This window comes from Anastrepha ludens, chromosome 4 (genome assembly GCF_028408465.1).
Source record: "Anastrepha ludens isolate Willacy chromosome 4, idAnaLude1.1, whole genome shotgun sequence".
In the NCBI taxonomy this organism is placed as follows: domain Eukaryota; kingdom Metazoa; phylum Arthropoda; class Insecta; order Diptera; family Tephritidae; genus Anastrepha; species Anastrepha ludens.
Genome location: NC_071500.1, coordinates 68,443,769 through 68,469,134, shown reverse-complemented (window position 1 = coordinate 68,469,134; position 25,366 = coordinate 68,443,769). Strand labels below are relative to the sequence as shown.

The window sequence follows — 25,366 nt, the reverse complement described above, 5'->3', positions numbered from 1 at the left end:
CTATTTTTATTGCAAATAAGTAATGTTTGCATGTAATTTTGTGGAATAATTTTATTTCAGCGAATTTACAAAAGGTACGAATTCTAGGCAGATGGAGCCCATGGAGGAGTCATTGGTGCAGGATTTTGCAAATATGACATGACTACTGCACTCACAGATAACATAAATGATGAGAGTACCTGCGTAGTAAAGAGATACAACGATCACATCTTTTATACTTTTAGTAGGTATTAAAACTTATTACCTGTTTTGCGTCATCGCTGACTCTAGAACTTGCAAAGCTTATGCAAGAGCAATATAGCGCGAACCATGCACACCATTTAAGCTTCATCATCAATCCACACATTGAGAAAATCATCCCTTAAATTAAAAGAAAGCAATATTTTCTTTGAAGTTGCCTAGAAGTTTAACCCCTACTACGTACACTACTTACCCAAAATATTCATATAATCTGGCATAAGGTCCTCGCTGGATCCACCCGCCTGCCCTTGGTTGTGTGGTGGTTTATAGCGAATCACCTTATCCTTGCGACGTGGATCCACAGAGTTCATATCTATATAACTTTTCAAGTGCCTGAGATGTTATAAAAAGTAATATAATAACCCCGACCAATGATAATGTTTCACAGTGAAGAATGTAAATGTCAAAAATTAAACCTAAGACCTAAACCTAGTTCACAATTAACTACAATAAATGTTGCGTTCGATTACACACAAATTTTAATAACTATCCCCCAAGGCGAATTGAGCACTACAGGTGGGTCTTCTCAAAACAGTTACTTTATTTTTCACGTTTTTGACAAGACCTACGTCGGTCCCTTACCAATACAAAGCAAACAAAAAGAGGAGAAATTATACGTTCCCACGCAAGGCGAATTTATTACAGGTGACAGCAAACACATATAAGTAAAACCCTACATGTATTTGTTGTTGCGTTTGGTGCAAGCATCATGTCAAAATCAGCAAGCAAATGTAAACATACGAATGTAAACATACCAATACATACAAACAAAGCATATGATTTTGACGTAAGCCATACCTACGGCGAAAAATTCAGCTGGGGGAATGCTGTCACCTTATTAAATCCACCTTGTTCCCACGACAGTCGGTTCTTCGTATATTCACGAGGAATGTTTATGCTGTTACAACAACAGGAGAAATTAAAATGTTTCTACGACAACAAAAACAACAACAACAGGAGAAATTACATGTGTGGGAAAATACAATGAATTGTTTGTGACTCATGAGATTTAAACAACACAAACGAATGAAAACGAAGTGACACGTGTTAAATTGTGAAAGCACAAATTAATATACAGCTCCAAAACGAATCCAGAAGGCGCAATCTTATATTCTATCATCCCTGCACCCTTAGTATATTATGATATTTGGACCGCGATCCTTTTTTACGGATCGTGAGCTAAATGTTTGTTGATAGTATTTACAAAATTGTGATACTGTGAGTAAACTATTACAGTGAGCCATTAAAAGAGTTCGCAATAAAATAAATGAAAATCATGTTTGGCTATTTTTCTTGTTTTTTCTTTAAAGCAAAATGCAAAGGGAAGTTGGAGTAAAATATGGAACGAACACAGGGAAAATACACCAATTAAACCTGCTGGACGCAATTTTTCTTCATAAAGAACTGAACGACTAAGAAAATATTTCCGTATGTCCCAGGAAAATTTTGAATATATATTGCAGTTAGTTACCCTATTTTTAACAAAGCAAGATTCAGTGATGAGAAAAGCGATTTTGGCAAGGAAAAAATTAGAACTGACTTCTTGACACTCTATTTTTCTTGTTATACAGTCGATCTGTGAACGACGACCGAAATGTTATGTACTAACAAATCATCTTGTTTGCTTCATCAAATTAACCAGTATTTAAAGGGATGGCAACTCTTTTTTTTCATAGAGGAACAGCTGACTCCGAATGTTTAAATTTATATGCATTTATATTTTTTCTTAAAATGTCTTTAGAAGTTTTGAAACAAGGTGCGGAAGGACGCCTTTACATTGATGAATTTAAAGGGGAAAAATGTTTAGTAAAAGAACGTTTCGTTAAACGCTACCGACATGTAGCCTTGGATTCTCAAATTACACGTCAACGGATTAAAGCGGAAACCAAAGCTGTAACTCGATGCAGAAACGCAGGAATATTGGCCCCAAGAATTCTGCACACAGATTTAAATGAACGTAAAATTTATATGGAATATTTTAAACACGCTATTACCGCTAAAGAATATATTCAACGCGTTGTCGTTGAACAATTGCCAGAAACCACTGAACAACTTCTAAAAAAGCTTTGTGCAGAAATAGGGGCCATTATTGGGCAGCTACACGCAAACAACATAATTCATGGAGATCTTACAACTTCCAATATCCTTATTAATCCCAAGGAGGAACAGCATGATTTTAATAAGCATGAAGTTGTATTTATTGATTTTGGACTAAGCCATTACAATCAAGGTGCTGAAGATAAAGGTGTTGATTTGTATGTTCTTGAAAGAGCACTTCTCAGTACTCATAGTGAGCAGCCGTACTTATTTGAACATATTCTGGAAGCATACCGTAAAAAATGTGGGGAAGATGAGAATGTCGTGGTGGCAAAATTTGAAGAGGTACGAGCTCGTGGACGAAAACGTACCATGGTTGGGTAACTCGCTTAATATAAATAATATTAGACCTGCCCAGCGTGTGTTACTACAGTTGAAATTATTGGTTGTGTAATGGCTCGGGTTTGATTTTTGTAATTAAAGTCATTTCTAGATCATATAAAAACGAATCTGGCAAGAAAGATTGTGGTTTCAAAGATTTTGTCAAAGATTGTCTCATTTTGTAAGCATATGTAATAAATCTGAATTGAAATGATAGAGAAATTAACCGAAGAATATTTCATTGAACGGTAGCTACCAGTCAGTCTTCAACCACGTAGGAAATAAAATTAAGATATATATTTTTTTTTAACCGATTTTGGTGAAATCAATCCTATTAATTGCCACAAGTATAAAGCTCTGCAGATAAGCAGCCTCCGTTTGATCCATGAAAGCACATCAATTCTACTTTATCGTAGGCTCCTTCGAGTACAACTAAATGTTGTAAGCTTATCTACAATTATATCGCTTTATGTTCCCTTTTGTCTGAAGATCGAGAGGAGTGTTACTTGATGTATCCTTATAACTTCCCTTCTCAAAATATATAATGTTTTAATCTTGTGTTGAAATGCCACATATAATGAAAACGGTGTAAAATACCAACTATTCATCGACTGGTAGTGTTGTTTTGTTAGCTAAATCCGGCTCGGCGATATTTACCATTTTCCACAATATTTTTTTTTTTCATTGTACAGACACGACGGTCCTCCAGTTTTATTATAGTACGTATTACACTATTTATGCCTTCTTTCTGCTACACAACTTAACGCATTACATTTAGAATCAAGCTTACATGCTAATTAAATTATATTATAAAGCTCAGGGGACTGGGAATTACTCTAATCTGTTCTCTGGTTTTCTTTCATTGTTTTCCCTACCCCGAATGTCACTGCGTAAGTTTTCAATTTTAATTTTTTTGATGTACTTGCGAACTTTTTGTTTCTTAGATATGTTGCTATTTTTTAGTGATTCAACGCCCTCAATATCTTCTTCCTTAAAATACTTGTAGGGGTGTTCCCGAATTTTTTTAATTGCATCCTCTAACTTAAGACCGCCGATTCCTTGTTCTTCATAGTAAAGACGCAACTTATCACAGAATTTCGCGTGTCCAAATTTAAAAGACTTTGATTTAGTTGAAGGGTGCTAAAACAAAATAAAAGCTACATATTTTTCGAAACTTCCAATATTTCTTTTTTCATTAACTTACTCTTGCATCAATTGAACGCGCACAACGATCATAAAATTTATGCAGGTGTGTAAGAAAAATTTCATTGGGCTTAATATTTTCCTCTAAGCTGATTTGTAAAATTTCAATGATGTAAGGAAATTTCCTGTGTTCTGCTCCCTGACGTAGCATTGCACCCAAAATTTGCATGTTCATTCTGTAATTTTGTGGTTATAATTATTAAAAACAAAATGTATTAGCTATACACATGTTATCTGACCGTATTCCGTTTTCTCGCATCTGCTGTAGCAATTCCCTAGCTTCCTCTACTGTTTGGCAGCCTAACGCTAATACACCATAGGTAACAATATCTGGCTGCAGTCCGGCTGTACGTATCATTGACATCACTTCTTTAGCACCTTCATAGTCGAAGCGCATGGAACGTTTTTTTATAAGAATATTGAAAAAATCGACATCAGCTTTAAGTCCTATTTTTCGCACAAATGATAACAATTGCTTTTCCGCTGCATATGTTGGTGGTATAACCTCTAGCAAAGTTGTGAAAGTTTCTATATCAGGTGTAACTTGATTTACTTTCATAAGATTCAGGAAGCCCGTAAGACCGCCAAGTAGCAAGAAACGTTCATGAGGACAAGTAACTTCTGCTAAAGAAACAAGACTGCCTAGATGAGGCTGTGGTGCCAACAAATTCGGCATTTCCAATTCCATTGTATTGTTTTTAATTTCTATAGCTTGAGACTTCTTTTCCATGTGGGAAAGGTTTGATAGCTGCCCTTTATTTAATAATGGAACTTGCTCATCCACAATATCGTCGGCTGTTAACATTTCCATACGCTCTGTAAGTATTACCTGCAACACTTTTTCCATAGTGTTCAAATCACCAAAGCCACAATCTCTTACACAACGCAATATGGTATTGAAAGTATAATAATCGGGTTTTAAACGGTGCTTTATCATTTTGTGCCAAGTGAGAAGGCAATGTCTGAAGTGAAAAAACAACTATGAGGTTATAAGTGAAACATATGTAATTAGTTTAAAAGCTCACCGAAATCCAAATTCAAAATCACTTGCGCAGGCTTGCAACAAGAAGTTAAACGTATCGACGTTTAGCGGCAGTTGTTTTTCCATTAATTCATCAGCCAGCATGTATGCGGTCTTCACATCACCACACCTACCATAGGCTTTAATCATGGCGTTGTAGTTTTTTACATTTGGTTCATAGCCTTTTTCTATCATTATTTCTCGCAATCTATTTGCCTGCTCAAGGCCGTAGGCCGTAGAGGGTGCATTTGCACAGGCATTGAAAAGCGATGTATACGTGCCACCTTTTATATTTAATCCTCGTTGACGCATTTTAGTGAACAGATTAAATGCTTTCCGTGTATAACCAGATTTTGCACAACCGCTTATTAGTAAGTTGTATATATAAGAATCCGGCTTTGCACGATCTTGTTTAAGCATTTGAACCTCAAGCACCGCAATAGCATCTTTCAGCCTTTTCTCATTGAGATGGGATTTTATAAGACGTGAGTAATCAATCGGCCTTAAGAGTTTTCGCTGTGGATTCTTTGTATATTCTTCTTCTGCTAAATCATCTGGATCTTCAATATTCCCAGACAACGCATTGGTGCCAAAAACGTCGGCATCGTTATAACTGTCAGGCTTGTCTGGTAGACTTTTAATTGTCTCTTGGCTTGATAAATTATCAATACAACTCTTCCGGAATTGCTTAGGATCATTTTGTTCTTTATTAACGAGTCGCTGTTCTTCTAAATCGGCGTCTTTGTCGTAAATTTTCATATGGAGAGAGCGCGCACTACACCAGTGGGTTTTGGTAAAATTGTTAATACTAACTTGCAATGAAAGTTGATATTGATCACTAAAAGTACGTGCCAAATTGCTTAAACACCACAATTGACGTAACGTTCCACATTGAAGTAAGCGAATAGCCATTTTATTTAACTTTTTGAATACTTATTTACGTAAAATTATTTTATTTACGTAAATCAAATTATTTCAAATTACATGCTGTTTTTCACATTTATTGGAGTGACCAGAAGCCTATTTTAAAAGAAATCGACGAAGTTCTCGATTATGATAGTGATATACCGATACGATTCAAATTGCTCGATTGGTCGAGTAAAAGTGTTTCCATGAACCAATTACTTAAAACACGTAATCGGTCGGCAGTGTATTCGTAATGTTGTTGTTGTTGTTGTTTTAACAGCATAGTTAGCCCTGTCAGTGTAGGTATATCATCTGTCGTCTTCGTCTAGCTCATCTAGGGGTAGGCCCAGGAAACATGCTGTTTCGACGGGTTGGGTCCAGAGGAAGAGGGGGGTTAGATGAGTCTGATTAAGGGGGCATGTGAAGAGGTGGTTAGTGTCGTGCTGGGTACCTTCACATGCCGGACATGTGTTTGGTATGTCGGGGTCAATTCTGGATAAGTAGGAGTTTAACCTGCTACAATATCCCGAACGTAATTGTGCCAATGTTACACGAGTCTCACGGGGAAGCTGGAGCTCTTCATCTGCAATGGGTGGTGGTTGGACTCCGATTACGGCATTCACGGGACGGGAGTTCATGAAGGTGGTAACGGTCTCCCGGTGAATGTCGTTTATTGACTGTCTGAATACTGTCCGGTCCAGTAGGTCTCGGTCAGTTTTGTCCTGGAGTTCGTCAGCGTAGTCGAGGAGGTGTCTCCTGACGTGCCTGGGAGGCGGCTCAGGCTCAAGCAGGTGTCTGCAGGGGTGAAACCTGCGGTAACACCCCAGCAGGAACTGCTTGCTGAGCAATTTGTTGTGCTCCGCGACTGGGAGCATTTGTGCCTCGTTGTGCAGGTGTTGTATGGGTGACATCAGGAGGCACCCGGTCGCTGTCCGAATGGCGGTATTCTGACATGTCTGAAGCTTTATCCACTGCGAATCACTAGTACCAGGGGACTAGACAGGTGCAGCATAGTTTAGAACCGGCCGGCCAATTGCCTTAAATGTCGAAAGCAACAGTTCTTTGTCCTTGCCCCAAGTGCTGCCGGGTAGCGATTTGAGGACCTTGTTGCGATTTTGGACTTTAGTGGCAATTGCGGTTGTGTGCGCAGAGAAGGAGAGCAAGCTGTCAAAGGTTACACCCAAAATTTTGGGGTTATTCACAGTCGGAATTGGTGTGTCGTCGACCTTAAGGGACAGCTTGACCTCCTTTGTCCAGGTGGTGAAAAGGGTCGCCGTGGACTTGGTGGGGGAAAGTTGGAGATTCCTCGCAGTGAAAAAGCGAGAAAGGTCGGTGAGGTAGTTGTTCACTTTGGAACACAGGCCATCGATGTCATTGCCCGACGCCATTATCGTGCAATCGCCAGCGTATGAGATCAGGGAAACTCCCGCTGGTGGTTGGGGGAGCTTCGAGATGTAGAAGTTAAAAAGCAAGGGTGAAAGGACACCACCCTGCGGTACGCCTTGCTTAATCTTCCTCTGCTTTGACATTTGATCTCGAAAAATCACTGACGAGTGCCGACCGCTCAGGTAGTTCGCGGACCACCTCTTCAGCCCTGGCGGGAGTGTCGACTGATAAATATCGTCTAGTAGCGTGGAATGGCTGACTGTATCGAAAGCCTTCTTTAGGTCCAACGCTACTAGGACAGTCCTCTCGCAGGGGCGGTTTTGGTTAAGCCCGCGATTTATCTGGGCGTTTATGGCGGTGAGTGCCGTGGTGGTGCTGTGCACTCGTCGGAATCCGTGCTGATGTGGGGCTGGGGCCAGGTGGGTCGTGAAGAGTGGGAGTAGGAGGGCTTCAAGTGTCTTCACTACTGGGGAAAGGAGAGTTATCGGCCGATAAGACTCCCCTTGGTTGGCGGGTTTCCCAGGTTTCAATAGTGGGACCACTCTCCCTGCTTTCCACTTGTCAGGGATGATGAGAGTGGCCAGAGACAGATTGAAGACCCTTGTGAGGTATCCTACTCCCAGGGGCCCCAGATGTATTCGTAATCACTAAACGTTGGTGAGGTAGCGTTTGAAGCTGTTCGCTCTTTTCTTTCTTTTTTTACATTTTCCGCTCTGAAAAATCTATTCGCCCTATTACTTCGTAAATGTTTGGTTCCAGCAGCGACGACAATATCCATGGAAAGTGTGCGCGCTGCAATAGATAAATGGCCTAGTCGTTCGAAGGCTTGTGTATAAGCGAATGGTGATCATATTGAATGAAAATGTAAGATTTTTTGGTTAATATTTACATGATAAGTTAAAAATAACTTCATTAAAAAACTATAGTAGCTTCAGTAAAAAACTAGCTCCATTTAATTTCATATCTATAACGAACTTGTAACAGAACTTATGGCAGGGCTAACTATAAGCAAACGTGCATTCACAAAAGGTACTCTAAGCTAAGCATATGAACGTGTAATCGAAAAGAAAAGCAATAAAGTGATTCAGCAATGAAGTTCTGTTGCCAATAATTCGTGATTTTTATTTAACAATCCAGGGATCAAACTTAGGAAATTATTATGAAGCATTTCATTTGGATAAAAACGTAACAAATTCATAAAAGTATTGCATAGCACAACAAAAACAACAAAGAACTTTTATTCATAAAACAAAATTATTAAACGTCTCCACTCACGCACCTAAGCCGTCAAATATGCCAATTTTTACGATAACTAAAATTCAAAATCTTAATCTCCAATTCACTGGCGAACACTCGAGAATAGTTAACATTGAAAAATTTCTTATTAAAACTAAAATAAAAAAAATAAATAATTGGCGCGTACACTTCTGTTAGGTCTTTGGCCGAGCTCCTCCTCCTATTCGTGGTGTGCGTTTTGATGTTGTTCCACAAATGGAGGGACCTACAGTTTCAAGCCGACTCCGAACGGCAGATATTTTTATGAGGAGCTTTTTCATGGCAGGAATACACTCGGAGGTTTGCCATTGCCTGCCGAGGGGCGACCGCTATTAGAAAAATGTTTTTATAAATTTTGCTTTCACCGAGATTCGAACCAACGACCTCTCTGTGAATTCCGAATGGTAATCACGCACCAACCCATTCGGCTACGGCGGCCGAATTGGAATTAATTGCCATTATTTGGATAATCTTGAATTTTGTACCAACATCTCGGTATATTTGTATGTACGATATATATATGTATGTAGGCAACTATGTTTTGTAAAGGCTCGATAGTGGCAACGCATACAGTAAGACGCACAAGAACAGCCAAAAGTGACTTATATAAGAGTTCAGTCTCGGACATTTTCATACTATAGAAAATTTCGATGTCATTATTCTTGTTCTCGTACAGTAAATAAATATTAAATTAATATATTCCTGTGAGTATGGAGCACTCAACTAATAAAACTCCAAATATGTATGCATATGTTATATTTCTATATTGCCGCACTGTTAGAAACTTACTCTGAAACAGCTCTCCAAATTCTTTTGGCTGTTGCCGTATATGTAGTTATATATATCATACATTCAGCCTTCAGATTAAGACGAAATGACAAAGCTCTAATATTGCTACTTTGAGTAAGTAGTAAGTAATTGCTTACTTTCTTACTTATATTTCCGTACAGTAGTATTTGTAACAACAAGAACCAAAGCCGAAAAATGTTAAACTAAAATTTTTTAATCCATATGCACTTTTTTGTATCAATGCTTTAATTTTTAAATAAATTTCTTACAATAATTCCTGTGAGTTCCTAGTGATTGATTGTTAAATAAAACTCACAAATTAATAGCAACACACTTGCTTTACTTTATTTCCAACACTTTACTTGCACACATTATACCAGCTGCTTCATATTTTTGATACTTGTAAACGCATGGCAAAAAAAGAAGTATAATCTACGCTTCACTCAAATATAAGCCCAAGCAATTTGAAACCAAAGCAAGTAATTTCTTGTAAACGACACTAACGGTTATAGCTTAAATATAATTGTCTTTATAACTGTATGTTTAGCTTCCACGGATAATTCCCCCTTTTCGACAGTTAATACGAATTTTCAGAGCATTGTATTGTGTAAGCCTACCTTTTTGTTTTTATACCAGTTTCAACGATATGATGAGGAATACCAATCGTTTAGACGTGCCTTAAATATGACATATGGAATATCTTATGAAATATGGAATAGTTTAATGAAAGTGCGGTACAATCTAAATCAACTCTGCTGCAAATTGTTTTTATTGTTGATTTTACAGTTCGCATAATTGGGTATATTTTGGTGACTCACGGCTCTTGTATTATTTTTCATTTAATAGTGGGACTAGCAAAATATGTTTAATAATTTATTTGGTAAGAAGCCTACCGTTAAAGAACAACAAAGGGAAAATGACAAGAGCTTACGGAAAGCTACACGCGATATAGAACGAGAACGACGGAAATTGGAAGAAGAGGAACGAAAACTGCAGCAAGAAATCAAACGGGCCGCGGCGCAAGGTAACAATGATGTATGTCGTATATTGGCAAAACAACTTGTGGAGGTGCGCAAACAAAAGTCTCGAACATTTGCTGCAACAGGCAAAATTACATCAATTGGTTATCAGAATAAAAATATTGGAACGAACATAGTACTTGCAGATGCCATGGGCACAACGGCGAAAACAATGGGTGACATGAACAAGGTGATGCGTCCTGAAAGTATCGCAGCAAATGTTCGTGACTTCCAAAAAGCGAATATGCATATGGAAATGACGGACGAAATGATAAATGATACACTGGATGACATGTTAAATGAGTCGGGTGATGAGGAAGAAAGTGACGCCATTGTAAATAAGGTTTTGGATGAAATTGGCATTGAAATCTCGGGGAAAATGGCAAGCGTTCCTACTGCAGGATCTGGTGATCTGGAGAAGAGTTCACGCAACGAAAAGGATATCGAGGCACAGTTGGCCAAATTACGCTCCAGTTAGATCGTAGGTTATCGATCATAGTGATAGAAATAGAAAAATTAGTTTTTATAAACGCACTGGTATACGCTTCACAATAATGTCAAAAATTAAATAAATTATTTATGCATAATTTGCACTTCTCACGTTTTCGGGTGCTAAAACATTCAACGAAAACTAAAGGTTCTTTCAAAAGACGGGCCGTTGTTCTGTAAGAAAATATACATATAAAAATTTAGATTCTTTTAGGTTTCACTATTTTTATGAGCAATAACATCATTTAAATATCAACCATATCCACGTCTACAGGTAAAGCTCACCAAACAGTCAATTAAAGATCTCTGAAATCACGAATTTTGCAATATGTTGTCCTCAGAGGTCGGCCATTTTCGTAATAAGGTTCCATCATTGTAACGCATTCTATTGTGTAAAATTGTACATCCATCTACTTGACAAATTTCAAAGATGACTTATAAAAGTACCATCTAGGAATCATTCACTAGTGACATCTAGGCATTATTTTCGAAAAACCATTTATATATTGTGTATTAGAGCTTAGACAGACAGCTGCGTTAATTGGTATTGCCGGTGCGATTAATACTGATTAAAATTGTAGTGTGAGAGGGTTGTACGCGGATTAGTGAACAGCCGATTTATTTATTCGATAGTTTGGACAGAAAAAGATGCATCGCAGGCGGCAAATACAGGTATTAGATGCCCAAACACTAAAAAAATTGTATTTATTAAAAAAAACTAAAATTGCTATTTCCCAAACTGCTTTGCAATATCAAACCAATTAATAAAGTTTCAAACGTGTCGCTGCAAACTAGCATACAGTCTTTATTGTTCTTCTCTTTAAAAATTTCAGTATTTTTCAATCACAATAGATATTAACTGCCATTTCTCGGCAACAGTATATTTAATATATCCTTACATACAAACGAAAATGCAATCAAAATACACGTTTTTTACTTAATATGAAGTATAAAACCTTGCACAGGCACCGTTTTGCTAGATAAAACGAGAAGTAAGTTAAATGTTCAATCAATAAAGTGTTTGTTGTTTCCTTTTGTTTGTGTTTAACCCTCCGTTGAGCACCAGGGTCTGGCCAGACCTTTTCGACTTAGGACGTAAATTTAATATATGTATTTCTATTATAGCTAACGGCTTTTGCTGCTACAAGAATTTGAGCTTCCAGGTAGCTTCCTCAAATTAAGCTTACTCTCAATTTATGAATATAACCTTTTAAAAAGGATCCCCGAATTGGACGAAAATCGGTCAGACTCGGATGCTCAACGGAGGGTCAAGTAAAATAGCCCATATTGACTATTTTTGATGAATTTTGGCACCCGGCCAGACCAGTAAACAAGATAACTACCCTAGTATTTGACTTGTAATAACTCTCTAGTACTTATATATTAATACTAGCACTCAATGAGCATCTCACGGTTTGGGCAGCAGTTACCCAGGTTGTCAATATATTATATAGAATATATCTAAGAAGTTAAATCAAACACAAAATTATATACATATTAAGCAATTAGGAATTGTAATATTTTTACTTTCAAATTAGATACCAATTATAATAGGGCTCGCTGTTCATAGTTCCGTATTTAAATTACAGTCGACCTGACATACCTCCAGATGCGACAATGGTTTCGCCAGTTATATAAGATGCATCATCAGAGACTAGAAATGTTACAATACCAGCCATTTCCTCTGGTGAACCTAGGCGTCCTATAGGTATTTTTGAAAGTGCAGCTTCGTTTGCCGCCTCGCTTTCATAAAGCTAAAGAAAACAATTAAAGTGAAATAAAACTTTGTTTAAAATTAACATTACCGCTTTCGAAAATTTAGTTTTGATAATCCCAGGTGCTAAACAGTTTACTCGTATACCAACAGGTGCCAAATCTTTGGCCGCGGCTTTAGTTAATCCAATCAAAGCCGTCTTACTAACAGAATATGCACCTAGTAACTGAATCATAATCAATTGTTAATTGAAACAAAGCACAAAGTTGAAATGTAATTAAGAACTTGATATTACTAAGAGAGATAAAATGTTTACCTCAAATGCATCATAGCCAGCGATGGAAGACACGAATACTATACTTGAACCTTTCTCTTCTCGCAAGTACGGTAAAGCCTCTTTCGCAAGTAAATAAGACGACTTAACATTTACATCAAATATTTTATCCCAAACACCTTCATCACACTCCAATACCCCACCCACTGCTGGATTCGTGGCAGCATTGGAAACTAAAATATTTAGCTTCCCATAATTGCGAATTGTTTCCTCGAAGAGCTGTTTGCGATCTTGTGATTCTCCGACATGGCATTTTAGGCCAATAACATTCAGATTTAACTTACGTAAACGCTCAACGGCACTATCAACATTTCGCTCTTTACGACTGCTGATAACCACAGACGCACCTTCTTCTGCAAGACGTTTGGCAATCGAGAATCCAATGCTAAAAAATAGAAGTATGAAGTGTAATTGAAATACATATATGTGTGTTTACGTATATATATGTATGCGTGATATATGTTTACGTGCGAATGTATTTATTAATTTTTACCTGTTGTTTACTTACCCCTCTGTGGAAGCAGTTACAACCGCAACTTTACCTTCCAATCGTTTCATATTTTTACCTGCTGTCCCGTGAACACTTCTACTTGATAAACGTTTGTGACAGTGATTAAAAACAACTTCAGATCTGTCCGCTGTGAAAATTAATTTAATAAGAAGCAATAATCATTCAACATGAACTTTGCACTTTGGAATACTGAAACTTACTTCCAGTACATACAGCAAAAGAAGCTTTTGCTCTCATTGCTAGTTGCTTTCTAATAAATAACATTATCTGCCCTACTAATTGAAACCGAAATCAATATGATACAACGGATTTTTAAAGATAAAGAGGAAAATCGATTGAATTAGTAAAGCCGGCAAAGAGAAAACTCATTATAGCTACGGCGACACACTCATGCATTTGCTGTCCAGCAGCTTATATGTTTGCTTGTTGGGTGACACACGTACTTGTTTCGTGTCACACATATGTATGTACTTGTTGTCGGCTTTTCATGATGAAAATGAAGATTTTAGATTTTTTCGCGGGCAAGCGTCATGCACCCGACACTCACACATATAAGCTGCTGGAATTATCTATGCTGCTGGACAGCAAATGCATGAGCGTGTGGCCATAGCTTACCACTACTTGTGTTCGCTGTACAGTAATTTATAATATTACAAATTATCACACAGGTGTTCGTTAACACCTAAGAATGATAGAATATAAAACTGGTGGCAGTCGTATATACATAAGTGAATAGTTACATATATTTTGTTGTTTTTTGGATTTTTAATGTCAAAATCAGCTGGTTGTTTTCAGTGAAATATTTATGCATAGAAAACTTCAAACGAAATAAAAGATTTCAAGCTTCGCGTTTAAAAATAAACAAACGAAATAAAGAGCAAGAATAAGGGGAAACCATTGACAGAGTTTCAATGTTCGATAATTATTATTACGAATGTAAGGAGAAACATCAAAATAAAAACTAAATGAAATGGATGCCGGCAAAGAAAACTGGAAAATGTTATTAATTAGGGATTCATTTTACAGAAAAAAGCGTGTGTCCATAAATGTTTTGTCCTCTTATTACTTATTATAAAATGTAATATAGAATATCCCATGCGCATTGCTACCATAATTTTTTGCAACCTCAGTAAACGTCGCATACCGATTTCCTCCAAATGTTTATTATTAGCAGCCAATTAATTGCGCAATTAAATTAGCTATTCCTTCTCCTTGTATTTTCTTCATATCGTTAATAATAATTGAAGAAACCAAAAACACCGAAATATTCCACCAAAATAATTTCTATGAAGAAAAACCTCTCAAAGCAGTAATGACAGCTGATTGTAAATTTTGCAGGTAATCTGCCATATGTGAACGGGTCAATTAATTTGGTGGATTTACATTTAATGCATATATGAACGTATTATAACCAAACTAGATGAGAAGCCAGAGCTGAATACGCCTATAATCATAAATCCAAGAATGATATATTAGAATAAAAAATTTGGTCTAAGGCGAACGGAAGGCGAATATGGTCCCTAAATGAGAAGAGGTGATAATTCAAAGCCGTTAACCAGCTTCAATGGAGCAGTATATAAACCACCGCTGGATGAAATTATTCCCAATTCTTGTGAACCTGCATTAATAAATGTTTGCAATACCCACCCAGACAAATCAGTCCACACATATCACGTCATTGCATCGAAGCTACATTCGGCATGCATTGATCCACAGTTGTCGTTTCGGTCCCTCAGCAGGAACGCCAAAAAATGTTCATTTACCCTTTTTTTACTTGTTTTAAACACAATGTATACTTTTTCATCTTTCTTTATTTTATTTATAAATTATTTCACTCGAAATTTTTTTTCGCTATTCAAAATATACACAGTTAACGTATAAACACACATTTAATCACATCAATGTAAGCACATGAATATAAACAAAACAAGTCATTTTGACGTTGTTCATATCTACGGCGAAAAAATCAGCTGGGTGGATGCCATCACTTGTGATAAACCCACCTCAATTTGGTAGTTCGAAGCCACAACATGATGTGAAACTCTTTTTCTTGTGAGAGCGCTGAAAAATGTAAATGTTTTGTAACATTCATCAGTAATGCTGCACCGGAAGAAACATTGAATGAGTATTTTTTAAATAAAAATTGAGTATTTTCAGTTTCCACACCACCATCGAGGTTATTACTTAGTGCGCGGTTGCTCCGTAAGCTTATATTATCCGTAAACAGCTACACATAACAAAAATAAGCACAATGAGTATAAAACACATTAATAAACAAAAAATTAAAAAATTAATATTTAAATGAAATTATTCAAAACTGAAATACAAAAGTAATATAATATTAATAAAATAATGAACACGAAAAACATAAATCTATATATGTAAATACATAAAATATTGCAATTTTTAATGCAGCGAAAAAAGTGGAAGACAAGAAAAATTTTAACAACTAACAGAATAAGTTGAAGCAAATATCCTTTAATTTTTTACAACTTAAAAATAGTTATCAGTGGTATGTGTATAAAATATCTCAAATTCAAATTCAATTCCCTACCTACGCTTTTCAATGATAAAATATTTACATACTATATACCTATACAAGTTTATAGACATAATGTATCAATAAAATTACATGTTTGTAAAATGTAGTCACATATGTACACAAGACACAAGACGAAAAATATAAGAGGCATTGGAAAATTCTATAAACTCACTTTATGACGTTTATATTGAATTTAATTAAAACAACTTTGTAATTATAAATATTTAAATAGCGACATTTTTCCATTAACGTAAAGACGAACTGTTTTCGTCAGTTATCTTTGGTGCCTTGCTTCTGGCAGCCCGTCATTTCGACCATCAGCTGTTTATCACCCAGGGGGTGGCAATGCTGCCAAGTATTGAAACGATTTTCTGGGAGCGTTCTCAACAAAATGAAAGAGTTTTGCATCTTGTTAATAATTTGGAAATAATTTTGTGTCATCTCTAAAGTACGGCTTGCAATTAGTAAATTTCACCCGATATTTTTAAGTAAAAACAAAAATAAAGACTATTTGAAATGTACATTCAAAGATTATATACAATACCCTCTGTCTTTGTAGGTATAACCGTAGGAATATTTTCCTGCAAACAACGTATTACGAAAATTTTATGGGCAACCGTGAAACCGCAGAAGTCGTTTGAAGCAACCAAACAGACAGCCGTCAACATGAGCATTCCCAAAGCGTCGACAGCAACAAGAAAAATACAGATTGAACAAAGTGTGCCTACTGGTTCTATTCGGAAGGGTCCTTACGCTATAGAGCGCAGTGTCGATGCAAGTGAAGTGGTTATTAAACGTAGATTTGGTAATTGTAACCTACATTTTATTTTATGAAATTCATATAAAACTAAGCAATAAGGACGAAAACATACTCGGTTGAATTTATATGCGTGAAAAAGATACAAAAATGCACGTTTGCAAACACCAATCAACATTCATCAATGATAGTGATGTGGACGTCAGATTGGACAAAACTAGGCTACAATCAACATACTAATGGAAGAATCTTATAAACTTAAGTGAGTACCATTAGATAAGTCTCCAACTAAGAATTTATATCAAGACGAGCAGTGCTAGAATAGGTCGTTTTTTGAGAAATATAATTAACTGTATCAGAAATATGCAGTGCAATTTTACTCGAGCTACTTAGAAGCCTGCTCTAGATTAAAAGAATGGGGTTGGCTTTGGAATTAGGGCATGCGATTTTTGTGGGTAAATCGTGGCTGGTACCGTAGGAAAGCCGGTGTCCTGGCCTCTCTAAATACCCACTTCGACCCACTTGGATGTCGGAAGCTTGATCTCAATTGTTTTAGTTTCACACACAATATATTTAAAACTGCTGGCATTTCTGTAATTTAATAATTAATAATTTTCCAAGTAGCAAAACTTGCTTGAGTTTGGCAGAGAAGGAAAGCATTGCGAGATAGATGAGTAAAACACACACAAACATAAGAATGGGAATGCTAGCACAGATAATGGAGAAATAAAAATTATTACTATGTATATTTAATCGTTTCGATGGCATTTTCAAATGGATTCTCATATTTGCGGCCTATTGATTGGTAATTAATTTACCTTTCGTTACATATTATATATGTGTGCCTGTAGGTTTATATCTATAAAGGATTTATATTATATATACAAATTTCAATTTCAAGTACCCTTCGCGGTTCTCCGGGGCTCACCTGAGCAGATAACCCTCTTTCTCTCATCTCATGTAGCGAATCCGTCCGAAACCATCAGACTACAACAACAAAAGCGGTGCGCACAGGCATAAGCAACGTAGACAATCCCATTTGTCCTTTACCTTGTAAACGTAACACCCCTTCCGAGAATCATTAAGATTCAACTTTAACGGACTCCAGAGCAAGATTGAGAAGATAACTCGATGAAGACATCGACCACAGGGACAATTCTTTAGAATATCAAAATATAGCAGAATATGTACAAAATATATAATGTACATATATATACCCTCTGTCACGAGCTGCCTGGCAGGAAATCACCCTGGTATTGGTGCTCTTATCAGAGGTGAAAACCGATTAGTAGCTGGTGACTTCAACGCTTATCAGAATCTTAAGCACTCAAGCTTGCCAATGATATGATACAATTTTATATTCTCTCATTTTGAATTCTATTTTCTCATTTGCAACTTAATTTTCTCAATTTCAATTTAATCATTCTCATTTCAATATATCATTTTCAATTTCATATTCAATCTATTTTCTTATTATGAACTTGAAAAGATGTAGCTGACATTGAAAAAACCACTCTCCCACAGGGACTGAAGAGGTTGTCCTAAGACACACATCAACAAGAGCAATGCATTTTGTTTTTGACTTTGGTCCAAAGAATGTTAAAATCTATAAGCAGAAAGAAGATTGACACTGTATAGAAAACAAAATTAACGTTAAACAAAATTTGACAAATTGGAGACCATATAAATGATAAAAATCAAATGAACTACTACTGCCTGTTCAATGTACCTTGGGTGAACCGCAAATTTTCTATGTGGTTGTTGATGTAGCAGCATTAACATTCCCCATATTTACATACGGGGATTGCTGCTGGAGTGACAGTCCTTGGCCGGATATAAATCCGGGTCGTTTCGGTAACGTAGAACCCACTGTGGTGGAAACGTTTTTCTATGTGGTCGATACTCTCTCCTCAATTCGAGATCAAATCTGCAAAAAGATGACGTAAAGCAAGGGGTGCCATAGTAGTGTCCTTTTCCCCTTGCTTTTCAACTTCTACATCCATCTTTGCCGGAAGAGTCTGCTCCCTACTCTTACTCTATGAGGTAAATGCCGACAACTGATGACCACAGGCTTGGCAGGTTACTTAATTCCGAATGTTAGCGATCATACAATAATTATTTTAACACTAAAAATTGTTTATTACTTACAATAATTAAATTTAATTTAAATTGTTTGTGAGGGTTTTGTAAACTGTTAAAACAACTACATACATCTTATTTTCATATCTTAAAGTTTCACCTAGGGAGCGTTTATTTAAAGTCTCTGCTGGAGTCTTGACTTGAGTGAGTTTAGAGCTGATGAAATCAGGGATTATATTGGGTTCAACCCATATTTTAGCTAAAATATCCAACTGAACATATTTTACAGTTTGTCGAATAAGCAAAGCAATTAAAAACTTCAATCAACAAACTACAATCAACAAACTATTAAAGGGAATACTGGAACAACAACAAAATGAACTCAAACTACAATGGCAAACTGTTGGGGAAATAAACATCATTTGCCACCTGAGGAGAACAACAATCAACACAAACGTTTTTAACAATGTAAATAAATATAATGCTTGATATACGAAATCAATACATGAAGACATTTTTAAAGTTAACTCTCGACTACCTACAGTGCTTTATTTAAAATTACTTTCTTCGATTTATTATTAGCAAACAAACAAAAGCTAGCTTTAACATTTTGAAAATTCACTTTTTCAGCACCATTTGGGTTGCTATTTTTATTCACATAATCAAGCATAAAACAAATAAATTAATTTTGCAATGATTAAACGTATGTACACAAATACGAAAGAAATGCATAAGATAAAATTACTCAACAAAAAATGGCATGGAAAATTGTAGATATACAAATCAAATGATATTAATTATATACTACTAATATAAAAAATCATCGTGCCCACAGGTGAAGGTTCGAAACCTTTATTTCAACGTGATGACATTGTTGTGAACCCCAATAGCGTTATTAAGGCTGCGGACTCCCATACAGAAAAACATCTTATAAGTGAAAGTAAAAACAGGGCTAAGGACGTTTCAAATCAATATCTAAAAGGAAGTCGCAGTTCGACAGTACGTAGTCCATTAACATTTTTCGCAAATTGAAGTTTCATTGTAATTCGTAACGTGCTGAATCATATCATTTATATAACTTGAAATTTTTTTAAAAACAATTTTTTTTTGTTTGGAATTCAAAGGATTCTAGCAGTTCAGAAGGATATCGGAAGTACCATACCGGTCCCTATAATGACTGCACAACTAGTACCAATAATAGATCGCCTCCACGAACCAAGCCATTAAAATCTACTAATGAAGGAAAACATACAATTCGCTGCGACTCGTCACCACCATTTAACCATCGTCGAAGACCACCTGAAAAACTGCCATATTTTATAGACGAGACAAGAGAACGTGATAGACTTCGGCGCAAATATGAAACTAAACCCAAAATACCATCATCTTCGCCTCCCTTGTCATCAAGGTCACGTCATAGGCGCAGTCGTTCGAAATCACGGTCTCGCTCCCAATCTCGAGAATTTGAGCACCGTTTAAAATATGCTAATCTCCGTCGTTCTATTTCAACGGATCGCTACATAGGCGAAACTGGCAGACGAGATCGAGGATCACGCTCCGACAAGACATCTTCGCGTTATCGGCATAGATCGGAAAATCGAAGCAAAAGTGACCGTCGACAGAGGCATTGGCGTTCACCTTCAAGATCACCTAGACGGTCGCGTGATCGTTTGACACGTTCACGGAAACAAAGCAGTCATGATGAGCGACATATGAATTACCATAGCGAGCATGGAGGAGCATCAAGTGATGAGTTGGCTCAAAGAAATTTGCCACAACCGCAGATAATAACCATTCCAGTACCAGTACCTGCTGATTTTATGAATTATACATACGTAAGTAAAATTATATAAATCATTAGCTGGTAACTGTACAAATCTTAGTCTCTTAAAGTTTGGATGAAATGTTTTTGTTGTTGTAGCAATACAAAATATTCCATATTTGGAGGATGTTGCTGGAATAATAGCTCTTCATTGATTAAAAAGTCGGATGATTTTGGTAGCGTAGATTTATAGTTCACATTTTTTTCCTCAAAGCTTCCAAATCGCATATATAGTACGCCTACGTTCGAGTGTTATAATTCTTATACTTATATATATGCATACTTTTATTCATTATTATTTATTGATATATGTATTAAGTTTTACGTTATATTTTTTATATGCATGTAAGAAAAAGCGACCTAAATGTAACACTTAGCTTACGGAAACGCCACTGCCACTACAAGTTTACATCGGAACTTTAGCTTTCATTGTATATTCATGCGATCTAGATATTTTTTAACAGTTACTGGATCAATACAACTAAAGATAAATGAACAGATCATAAGTTAGTTATGTATAGCTTATAAGAAATGAATTGCTAGAATACCCACTATTCTATTAAATATTAAAGCAAGAATCGTGAAAAGTAAATCGTCGAAATTGATAGCATGTACATATCCTTATAAATCAGTGGTCGCCAACCAACAGATAAAAAGAGCATATTTAATGAGAAGGTTGACATTCTGACTCATCGATAATTTTTTTAATATTTGCAGTATAATTTGATACAGTCATTCGAATACAGTTATCCAAATGTATATCTGTAAGCCGATTGCGGTATTTATTTTTAATAAATTTCATATTGGAAAAAGAAGATTCACACAAATAAGTTGAACTGAATAACGCTTTCACTTTCAACGCAACACGACATAAAACTGAATACTTATCTCTACTTCCTAAAGTCCATATACATTTTGTATTTGAACCTAAAGATTTTAAAGTCAAGTCACTTTGAAAAGTAAGCAGTTCCATTTCTGTCACAGCAATGTCTTCGCCAAAGTTGTTCATAACACAAGTTGCAAACTGTTGTATATCAATGTCCATGAAGGGTGAAAGAACAAATTGCGTCCCTAAAGCAATTTTGCTGAAATCCTTGAAACGATTTTTGAAGTTTTCCTTCAAGTTAGAACCTATTTCCATATGATATTTACTGTCATAGGGCTCTAATAGATTTTTGGATATCTTTTCGGAAAGAATTGGAAAATGCTTAGTATCGCGGGTTTTTAGGTTTTGTTCCCAAAATTCAAATTTTGTAATAAATGCATTTATATCAGAAATCATTTTCGCTAATTCTTTATCCCTGCCTTGAAGCTGCAAGTTAAGCTCATTTAATTTCTCTGTAATGTCCACAAGAAAACCAAAATCTCTGAGCCAAGTCGAATTTTCCAGTTCAGGAATCGGTTCATCGCGTTCTTTGAAAAATTAGAGTATAGCAGGCAGGACATCATTGAAACGTTTGAGCACTCGTCCTCTGCTTAACCATCGCACTTCAGAGTGAAGAAGTAGCTCTCCGTATTGACAGTCAATTTCATCAGCCAAGGTTTTAAATAATCGTCTTTGTAACGCTTGAGCTCTAATCTTGTTCACAATTTTCACCACCAGTTTCATAACGTTGTTCAAATTTGAAAAAATTTCCACATAATGCTTGCTGATGTATAATACAGTGGTAACTAAGAAATTGTGGAAAACTTTCATCCTTATGACATAGCGCCACGAGCCCCTTATCACAACCCACCATAGCTGGAGCACCGTCAGTTGTCAGGCCTACCATTTTTTATATTGGAATTTTCTCAGAAGAGATGAGATTTTTTTTTAAATGAGAAAACAGCTCTAGCCCAGTAGTATGTCCTTTGAGTGGAATAAACTTCAAAAGATTTTCTTTAATTGTAAAATCACTAAAAGCCATCCTGACAAATATGGCCATCTGTGAGGTGTCAACTACATCTGTTGATTCATCTCCAGTTGCAGTGAAAAATTAATACAGTTATCTAAGTCACTTCTTAACTGTAAAAAAATATCATTGCTCATTACTTCTACTCGCCTCATCACTGTATTAGCAGAAAGTTGGATAGATTTTATAGCAGACACTATTTCGTCTTTATTTCTAAAGTTGGCGAATAAAGAATCTGCAGCTTCCAAAAATGCTTGTTTTATGATTTCCCCGTCTTCATAAGGTTTTTTCTTTTGTGCAATTATCTGGGAAACACGATAAGATGCTTCAGTTGCAGCCTTATTTTTGTCGATTGTTTTCAAAAATATTGACTGTTGTCCAATTAACTGGGTTTTTAAATGTTTCAGTTTTTCTTTTCTGGTGGCAGAATTTAACGGGAATGCCTTCTCAAAATTCGAATGTACAGTTTTATGATGCCTCTCAATATTTCCTTTTTTAGGAACTGACACAGATGTATTACATAACAAACAAACACTTTTGCCTTTAACTTCTGTGAAGAAGTATTGTTCTTCCCATTCCGAATGGAAATGGTATGTCTTCGCCTTCTTACTACTGCTTGCCATAATGCTTCGAACTCTAACCCAACCGCTGCACGCAGAACGTTGATAATGCCGTTCAGTATTAAACTGAGCGCAATGTTGACGTGCATTGCGTATATATTAAGCCAAAAAATTCTCGAACACGCTAATCGGTTCCAGCCGATCCTAGAACGAAGACGCGACTTCGCATCGTGTTTGTCGGCGCGAAATCGCTTACCGCAGTGTTGCCGCTGTTTATCTATTTATTATGAAAATTTCTGAAATTTGCTAATACTGGTATGATTTTCAGACTTTTGGATTTTTTGCAACGTGAGCAGCGCGAGCTACCAGAATTGCCTTTGCGAGCTACCGGTAGCTCGCGATCGACGGGTTGGCGACCACTGTTATAAATGTTTCGTGCTATATTTAATTTAGTTAATCTTAATTGTTTGTATACTTATCACACTTTAATTATTTTTATTAGTATCACCTTGCTTACAATACCAATGTGTATTAGAAATACAATTTTATGAATTCCTATTTTAATTTTTGGAAACTCTTTTTCTGCAGCCAACGTGGCCAACGCAATGGAATCCCCCCATGGCTCATCCAGTACGATATGGTCCACCCGCTGCCTACCACATACCAACCATTTTACCAGCAGCTGTTATGCCACCAATGCGGCCGCCGTTGCCACCATATGGCCCTCATCCACCGCCATTACGTTATGGTGTGCGTGGATTTAGATTACCTCCACAATATGGTGCATCTCGTCCATGGCGACCCAACTTTCGTACGAAAAATACCTAAAAAGCGACTGTTAAGTATTGTAAAGAATTTAATTTACGCCATTTCATATAAATACATCCAGCACATTAACTTAAAACAAAGGATAAAGGATGAGGATAGGCTAAAAATTAGCTTTGCTTGCTGCATATGATATTTTGTGCAAAACAATTTGTCCGTTCAACTGGGAAATTTTTAATATTAAGTAAAACCAATGTATTATCAGGGAACAGTGTAACTTACGATTGGTCGAAATAATTTATTCTTTATATATGTACGCAAATTTTCATTAATTAGAAGTAAAATTAAATTTAAAACATATTCTGGTTTTTTTCGCTATCGAATTTCCTTAGGTTAATAAAAATTGGGAAAAATACTATACACAAGCCAGGAAAAGTATCCGTACACAAAGGAATGAAAGCAACATATTAAGAAATTCTTTGTAAAAAAACTAAAACATTTTAAACTTTTATGAGAAATGTTTAGTCAATAATTTTTAGACATTTTTTCCTAAGTACATTTTTAAAAGTTAAATTTTACAAAATAAAAAAAGATAATGACCCCAAGCATTCGACCTATAATGTTAAGCTCTGGTTGTGGAATATCACTCAAATTGCGGTCACGGCTGATCCAGCAGTGGCGAATTGATATCACGAAAATCGCAAAAAAAGGAAATAAAGGGGTTTTTCAATAAGAGGTGTTATTTTGATATTCAAAGAAAAATGTTATTTTTTTTAATAAATGACGGATGTTTATTTCATTATAAAGAGGAAGGTATGCCGTTAATATTGGAAAATAAAATCAGGCAAATGACCACCACGAGAACGCTTACAGGGCAATATCCTTTTCATGAAATTTTCCATAACCGAATTGCAAAGTGGCTGCCCTATATCCTCGATAGCCTCACGATTTCATCTTTGAGGTCTTGAATCGAACCTGAGCTGTTGGCGTAGACCTTCTCTTTCACGTGGCGCCAAAGAAAAAAGTCACAAGGTGTTAAATCACAATATCTCGGTCGCCAATTATGATCAGCTCTTCGGGAGATAACACGGTCCAGAAACTTTTCCCGTAAAAGATCAATGGTTTCGTTGCTTGTGTGGTACGTAGCGCCGTCTTGTTGAAAATAAACGTTGCCCAAATCAATACCATCCAATTTCGGCCATAAAAAATCGTTAATCATCTCTCGATAGCGCAATCCATTCACCTGTAACACCTGTTATTGGAAAACTCTTTATCTACGGACCGTCGAAATCTCGGTACCACATCGAAATACTGTCCACAACAAAAGCTCATAATATCAAATAAATTCTTCTTGAAAGCAGATCAGAAAGCGCTTGAACGATGCGTAATACCACACTACCAAAGTTCCCGGAATAACGGGGTCATTGTAAGTGAACTGATTTGAGTTGTTTTTGTTTTTTAGGTTGTCACATCTGTGAGTGACATTCCTACCAAAATTGTATCGCCATTGCTTGACATTTGTAAAAGTTACGCCGTCTTGAGTAAATCTACATCTGCATGTGTTTTTGATTTTTCACAGATTGAATATCCAACAAGGAGTTTGTATTGAATTTTGCGTTAAAATGGATTCAATGGTGCGAAAGC

At 36.3% G+C, this 25,366-nt stretch overlaps 6 protein-coding genes across 14 annotated transcripts; 3 read left to right on the top strand and 3 right to left on the bottom strand.

The window, feature by feature from the left end:
• Nucleotides 1–33: 33 nt before the first annotated feature.
• On the bottom strand, nt 34–693 carry LOC128859698 (protein Asterix). Its single transcript, XM_054096715.1, has 3 exons — nt 434–693; nt 245–360; nt 34–179 (listed from the first exon to the last, which is right to left on the bottom strand). Exons 1-3 carry the CDS (start codon nt 549–551, stop codon nt 84–86), a joined length of 330 nt encoding a protein of 109 aa, XP_053952690.1. The 5' UTR covers nt 552–693; the 3' UTR covers nt 34–83.
• Nucleotides 694–1,918: 1,225 nt separating this feature from the next.
• LOC128859696 (EKC/KEOPS complex subunit TP53RK) lies at nt 1,919–2,884 on the top strand. The gene has a single exon (XM_054096712.1). The coding sequence runs from the start codon at nt 1,972–1,974 to the stop codon at nt 2,659–2,661; it is 690 nt and encodes a 229-aa protein (XP_053952687.1). The 5' UTR covers nt 1,919–1,971; the 3' UTR covers nt 2,662–2,884.
• Nucleotides 2,885–3,329: 445 nt separating this feature from the next.
• Nucleotides 3,330–5,925, bottom strand: LOC128859695 (pentatricopeptide repeat-containing protein 1, mitochondrial). Its single transcript, XM_054096711.1, has 4 exons — nt 4,887–5,925; nt 4,101–4,823; nt 3,863–4,037; nt 3,330–3,798 (listed from the first exon to the last, which is right to left on the bottom strand). Exons 1-4 carry the CDS (start codon nt 5,792–5,794, stop codon nt 3,490–3,492), a joined length of 2,115 nt encoding a protein of 704 aa, XP_053952686.1. The 5' UTR covers nt 5,795–5,925; the 3' UTR covers nt 3,330–3,489.
• Nucleotides 5,926–9,973: 4,048 nt separating this feature from the next.
• LOC128859694 (charged multivesicular body protein 2b-B) lies at nt 9,974–10,844 on the top strand. The gene has a single exon (XM_054096710.1). The coding sequence runs from the start codon at nt 10,100–10,102 to the stop codon at nt 10,733–10,735; it is 636 nt and encodes a 211-aa protein (XP_053952685.1). The 5' UTR covers nt 9,974–10,099; the 3' UTR covers nt 10,736–10,844.
• A 1,310-nt stretch (nt 10,845–12,154) lies between these two features.
• Nucleotides 12,155–14,072, bottom strand: LOC128859691 (dehydrogenase/reductase SDR family member 4). Of its 2 annotated transcripts, XM_054096708.1 has the most exons (7): nt 14,046–14,072; nt 13,921–13,987; nt 13,506–13,577; nt 13,303–13,432; nt 12,777–13,179; nt 12,552–12,686; nt 12,155–12,500 (listed from the first exon to the last, which is right to left on the bottom strand). In XM_054096708.1, the coding sequence occupies exons 3-7, from the start codon at nt 13,567–13,569 to the stop codon at nt 12,330–12,332; spliced, it is 903 nt and encodes a 300-aa protein (XP_053952683.1). In that variant the 5' UTR covers nt 13,570–13,577; nt 13,921–13,987; nt 14,046–14,072; the 3' UTR covers nt 12,155–12,329. The 2 variants fall into 2 exon arrangements, 1 of the variants encoding a protein (XP_053952683.1); XR_008454185.1 differs by lacking the exons at nt 13,921–13,987; nt 14,046–14,072 and having other exon boundaries at nt 12,155–12,207; nt 12,274–12,500; nt 13,506–13,751.
• A 2,117-nt stretch (nt 14,073–16,189) lies between these two features.
• LOC128859690 (female-specific protein transformer) lies at nt 16,190–24,228 on the top strand. 8 transcript variants are annotated; one of them, XM_054096707.1, is made up of 6 exons: nt 16,683–16,866; nt 18,838–18,887; nt 18,973–19,453; nt 19,519–19,682; nt 19,808–20,518; nt 23,546–24,228. In XM_054096707.1, exons 3-6 carry the CDS (start codon nt 19,444–19,446, stop codon nt 23,783–23,785), a joined length of 1,125 nt encoding a protein of 374 aa, XP_053952682.1. In that variant the 5' UTR covers nt 16,683–16,866; nt 18,838–18,887; nt 18,973–19,443; the 3' UTR covers nt 23,786–24,228. The 8 variants fall into 8 exon arrangements, with proteins under 8 accessions (XP_053952675.1, XP_053952674.1, XP_053952677.1 ...); XM_054096700.1 differs by lacking the exons at nt 16,683–16,866; nt 18,838–18,887; nt 18,973–19,453 and adding exons at nt 16,190–16,295; nt 16,407–16,652; XM_054096699.1 differs by lacking the exons at nt 16,683–16,866; nt 18,838–18,887; nt 18,973–19,453 and adding exons at nt 16,199–16,335; nt 16,407–16,652.
• Nucleotides 24,229–25,366: the final 1,138 nt, after the last annotated feature.